Source organism: Lissotriton helveticus, unplaced genomic scaffold (assembly GCF_964261635.1).
Source record: "Lissotriton helveticus unplaced genomic scaffold, aLisHel1.1 SCAFFOLD_1661, whole genome shotgun sequence".
NCBI classification, from domain to species: Eukaryota; Metazoa; Chordata; class Amphibia; order Caudata; family Salamandridae; genus Lissotriton; species Lissotriton helveticus.
Genome location: NW_027611821.1, coordinates 49,075 through 55,000, shown reverse-complemented (window position 1 = coordinate 55,000; position 5,926 = coordinate 49,075). Strand labels below are relative to the sequence as shown.

At 52.6% G+C, this 5,926-nt stretch overlaps 1 protein-coding gene across 1 annotated transcript; it reads left to right on the top strand.

The window, feature by feature from the left end:
- The first annotated feature begins 107 nt into the window (after window positions 1-107).
- On the top strand, window positions 108-2,451 carry LOC144806688 (uncharacterized). Its single transcript, XM_078672993.1, has one exon. It carries the CDS (start codon window positions 884-886, stop codon window positions 2,255-2,257), a length of 1,374 nt encoding a protein of 457 aa, XP_078529119.1. The 5' UTR covers window positions 108-883; the 3' UTR covers window positions 2,258-2,451.
- Window positions 2,452-5,926: the final 3,475 nt, after the last annotated feature.

The window sequence follows — 5,926 nt, the reverse complement described above, 5'->3', positions numbered from 1 at the left end:
GTAAGAATATTTTCTCTCAAAAGAGACATTTGGAGATGAATACAATAATGCAAAGTAATTAAAGCTGAACACAGTGCACCTGAGAATAACTTCTGTTATAGCTTCAAACTGATGGTACTGGAAGAATGCAGCAGAGAAGATAAAAGCAACAACACAACATTTTATCCCTGCACAGAAAGTGGGAACTTTTGTTAGAAATACCAACCCCCTCAACATGATGAAACAAGATTTATTTGAAGGGGCCATCCTATTTAAGATGATAGAACGAAAGCAGTGCATAAAAAGTCATTGTTAAAGATCTTTCAAAGACCTCAGCAGAGCAAGACGGCAGAGCACAACATTCAGTGTAGAAGATACCCGCATCCACGTCTTTCTCTGTGGTTCATCGACCTCTTCATAACTACGTAGAACCTTCACAATGAAGGGCTTTCTTGGTATGATGTTTGTCTCGTTGGGAAAAGGGAAGGTAAAAGGGACCTTCTGGTGATAGTGAAAACTATTATCATTCACAAGCCTATTTCCTACCTTGACCTGAATGAAAAAAACTTCCTGATGTATTAACACTAAACACGTCAGATGCCTCATCAGTTCTTTATAAAAGTCTAAATATGTAAACGTGTGTAAATCTTAAAGTTTCAACATGATTTTAATTCTGTATGAGAACCTACATGTGCATACGTTGGAGACATCCTCATAGGTGCTGTGGCCCAGCTCAGTAAAAGTTTATAGGATAACGTAGGCTAGCCCTAGAGGTGACATCATAAGCACTCCTTGGCATGTATGTGAGACAACACCAGGCTTGGAGATATTAACTCCAGAAAACAATTTTATAACTGTATTGAATTCAAGAACAGCTTTAGTTGTCAATCCTATCTCAATCAAAATGAGACAACACACAGCTGGGAAAAGCATTATCAGTGCATTAAATTCCAGAAAACCTTCATCCAGAAAAGCAGTTTCACAAACCAGGAGAGAACAGACACTGGGGGAAAACCTCAACAGTGCTTTGAATGCCAGAAAGCCTTTACTCAAAAAACCCATTTCACTGAGCATGAGAGAATACACATTTGAAAAACCTTATCCTTGTTCTGAATGCAAGAAAAGCTTCCATCGGAGAAGCAGTCTTACTAAACATGAAAGAACACTCACTGGGGAAAAACCTCATAAGTGCTCTGAATGTCAAAAAGGCTTCCTTCAGAAAATCTGTCTTATTCACCACAAAAGAACACATACTGTGGAAAAACCTTATCAGTACTATGAATGCCAAAAAAGCTTCTATCATAAATATATCCTCAATCAACATGAGAGAACACACACTGGGAAAAAACCTTATGAGTGCTCCAAGTGCCAGAAAGGCTTCAGTCATAAAACTAGTCTCACTCACCATGAAAGAACACACACTGGGGAAAAACCTTACAGATGTTCTAAATGCCAGAAAAGCTTCAGACAGAAAGTCAGTCTTGCTGACCATGAAAAAGATCATACTGGGGAAAAACCTTATAAGTGCTCTGTGTGCCAGAAAAGGTTCAGTCGGAAAATGAGTCTTACTTACCATGAAAGAACACATACTGGGGAAAAGCCTTATCAGTGCCCTGAATGCCAGAAACGCTTCAGTCATAAAAGCGGTCTTACTCAGCATGAAAGAACACATACTGGGGAAAAGCCTTATCAGTGCCTTGAATGCCAGAAAAGCTTCATTCAGAAAACCGGTCTTACTGAGCATGAAAGAACACACACTGGGGAAAAACCTTATAAGTGCTCTGTGTGCCAGAAAAGGTTCATTCGGAAAATCAGTCTTACTTACCATGAAAGAACACATACTGGGGAAAAGCCTTATCAGTGCTCTGAATGCCAGAAAAGATTCAGTCAGAAAATTACTCTCACTCAGCATGAAAGAACACATACTGGGGAAAAGCCTTATCAGTGCTCTGAATGCCAGAAAAGATTCAGTCAGAAAATCACTCTCACTCAGCATGAAAGAACACATACTGGGGAAAAGCCTTATCAGTGCCCTGAATGCCAGAAAAGGTTCATTCAGAAATCCGGTCTTAATCAGCATGAAAGAACACATACTGGAGAAAAGCCTTATCAGTGCCTTGAATGCCAGAAAACTTTTACTGGGAAAAACCATCTCACTCAACATGAGAGAACCCACACTAGGGAAAAACCTCATCAGTGCTCCGAATGCCAGAAAAGATTCAGTCAGAAATATAATCTAATTATACACAGGAGAAAACATACAGTGAAAAATGTATGAGTGCCAGAATGCCCCGAAAGCTTCCATCGTAGCCGATCTCACTCAATTTGAGATGACACACACTGGGGGAAAACTGTATCAGTGCTACGAATTTTGTAAAATCTTTAATTAAAAATTGGGTCTGAGAATAGGGGGCGTGGCCAAGATGGCGGAGTGAGCGGACGTGCTCCCGGCTAGCTCCTTCGGCCCCGGCTTACCCGTTGCTGTCCCCTGGCGCGTTTCTCCCCCGCGCTATCCAGGTGGGGGCCGGAGATCTGGGAGACGCTACGGTGCCGCCCACAGAGCTGTGCGAGCTGCTTTGGCGAGTTGAGACGCCAGAGCACGGAGCGGCTGGACTGGCAGTGGGAGCAGGCCCGGAAGATACGGAGGCAGCGTGCGGCCACTAGAGGCACCTTAAGAGTGCGGAGGCTGTGGCGCTGGGCCCGCCGGACACGGGGTGAGGCGCGATAACCGGACGGCTGTCCAGGGGTTTGCGGAGTCGAACCTGCATGCACTGCCTGGCCCGGAGTGGGGCCTCCTTCGGCCCGGAGGCGGTGCGCCTACTCTAGGCCGGGGTTGAGGCCTACAGCTGAGGTGGAGGAGGAGCCCGGAGATGCGGGAGGGACGGCGGTCCCCCAGATTGCGTGGTGCCTGACCCCGTGTGGTGGCTGGAGGAGGCGGTGAGAAGGCGGCAGGGGTCCCCTGGCCCCCGGAGGAGAGGAGGCCGCACAGATTGCAGAGGCGACCCGGAGGACCTGGAGGAGGGCCGTGGTCTGGGCCGGGCGCCGCCAGCTGAGGCCAGTCGTGGATTGGAGGTACCAGGGACCGTGGTGGGCGGCGCAACTGGGCCCAGCCTGGCCCGGAGTGCGGCGAGGCGGCTAACTGCTGTGCCAGGAGCGGAGGCGCCAGGGAGACGTGGCGCTGAGGCCTACGGAGAGAGGAGGCCGGTCGGGCTGCGGCGAATCTACCTGAGACCGGGGTTGAGGCCTGCTGTTGAAATACCGGGGGCGCCCTCGCCCCGGGAAGGCCAGCGGATCATTGGATTGGGCCCCGCCTAGACGGCATCTGGGGGCAGAGGTAGTGGAGAGGCAGCGACGGACATCTCTGAACCCCAAGGAGTGAAACAGTCAGGAGGGTGGCGCAGAGGATCGGGCTGAGGGCTAGAACCCCGACCTGCTGGTGCCGGGGGCCTCCTCGAAAGTGGATCACTGGAGCATAAGATTCCCCCCATGGTGCAGACACAGACCTGGGACCCGTTGTGAGGTATCAGCCCTGCATGAGAGCGCCTGTGAGGAGTGGAGCCCAGGCGGTAAGCCCAGTTAAGTGAGGAGATCGGGGGCGCAGGGACTGAGCGGCGGGGCACAGGGGGCCCACTGGGCTAGCACACAATAGGAGCCCGCTGGGAGTCGCCGGTCTCGAAGGCGGACTGTAGCAGGGAGACGGTGGAGCGCCATCAGTGGGGATTGACCGCCTGAGGTGGCTGCGAGACCTGGCTGCGACCATTCCCTGGGCCAGGAGGAACTTAGAGCGGCATACCTCGTGAAGAACGATCTGGGCGGCTTACACCCGGGGGTGTGTAGACGAACAGGAGAGAGACCGCCACGGTGCTACAGAGGGAGGTGGCTGCGGCATAGCGGACTACCAGTATGACAGGGCAGCGAAGGAAGAAGGGCGAGCGGACCCTCCCTGAGATGTTGGGCAGGGGGCAACAGAAGGGGGAGAGAGGAGGTGCGTCCCCAGGAACGTCCAGAGTCTTGCAGGGTACCGGGGAGAGTGAGAATCCCATCACCAGATCCTTCCTAGAGACCCTCTTTAATTCGCTGCATGAGGATTTTCAAACTTTAAAACAGGAAGTGGCTGGAGAGGTCAGGGAAGTGCGACGGGAGGTGGACAGTCTTGGCGAACGGGTAGCCACTATGGAGACCGCCGGACATTCTAGTGATGAGGAAATTTCACAGCTGCAACAGGAGGTCCTGCGGCTGCAGGATCAACAGCTAGATCTCCAGGCACAAAACGAGGATCTGGAGAACAAGTCCCGGCGGAATAACATTAGGGTCCGGGGTGTTCCATCAAAAGAAGAGGGCACGGATGTTACCGGATTCCTGCAGGTGCTGTTCTGGGAAGTCCTGGGAGAACAGGTGGACTTCCCCATTCGGATTGACAGAGCCCACAGGGTGGGCACGGCTAGAGGGTCCTCTGCCCCTCCCCCGGACATTCTGGCCTTCTTGCCAGACTATGCTCTCAAGGAGCGCATACTGAGAGAGGCGCGGAAAGGTGAGCCGCTACGACTTCGGGAGTACCCTGTGGCCCAATTTCAAGACCTGTCGGCCATAACGCTTGCCAAACGAAGGATGTTCAAGGTGGCTACGGACTTTTTGAGGGAAAAGGAGACTCCGTACTCGTGGGGGATCCCTTCCACCTCATCTTTTGCTGGAATGGGACCCTGCATCAGCTCCGCTCTCTCCGAGACACATGTGCCATGTTGGGCATTGAGGCGACAGAAGAGAGAACGCAATCGCCCTGCAGGAGAAAGATGTCGAGGGATGGCTGACAACCGGCTCCGAGAAGGCGGGGCTCAAGGGGGCCTCCAGGCCGACTCACCCGCGGTGAGAGCAGGAAGGGAGAAAGCAGTGCGGGAGGTAGCACTCACGGCCTAAGTTGACTCCGGGGGGAGATCACCATTCTTGCATTGTTTCTATGGCTGCACCGGGGGCTGGGGAGGGGGGGCGGCGGGGAGGGCGTAGTGGCTGGACATCCACTTCGGTAACTTACCCCAGCCTTGTTCCACTTGGAACCGGACTGGGACTATGAGGTTTGAGGGGTTGTTGCAGGGGGTGGGGGGTGTCAGGGGAACTGATGCAGCATTGAGTTGGATATTTTTTTTCGTTTTGCTTGTTGGGGGTTGGGGGGTAGGAGTTGGGAGGGGGCGACTGTGGGTTTGTTCGTTGCTCTGGTTGTGGGGGGCTGGTTGGGGGGGAGTCAGGGAAGGGAGGGGGCCGGGGGGGTGAAGGGGGGGTGGGGGTGGGAGGGAGGGGTTGGGTGGGGAGGGAATGGGGGGGTCGTCCAGTGCTCTTTGCGAGTCTACACTGCCCTAGCTGGGCTCACACGTACTACACACTTCTGCGCCGCCCTGTCTGGGCGGACATCTATTGCCTGTGCCCCTACTTGTTCCTATGCCTTTGACGACCCTTAAGGTGGTGACCCTTAATGTTAAGTGGTTGAACAATCCGGTTAAGAGAAGAGCAGTCCTGTCCCAACTAGAAAGTACTCAGGCAGATATCTGTCTCCTGCAGGAGACCCACTTGATGTCCCGCGACTGTCACAGGCTACGCTCCCATAAATTCCCGACACAATTCTTCTCTTCTAACACTACTAAGACAGCAGGGGTGGCAATACTGGTGGCGAGGCGCTTCAAAGGGGAGATCCTACACAAATTTGCAGAGCAGAAAGGGAGGCTGCTAGCGTATCGGTTTAAGCTTGGGGGTCTTGTGTTTACCATTGGGTCTGTGTACAGTCCCAATGAGCACCAGGAACGGTTCTTGAACTCGGCCTTAGTGGACATTACAGCCACTCCAGACAGATATGTCATCATAGGGGGAGACCTTAACATGGTCTCCGACGCGGCTTTAGATAGATCTGCGCTCCGTGCCCCGCAGACTGGCGAACTCTCGGCCACGTGCAAGTCCCAGC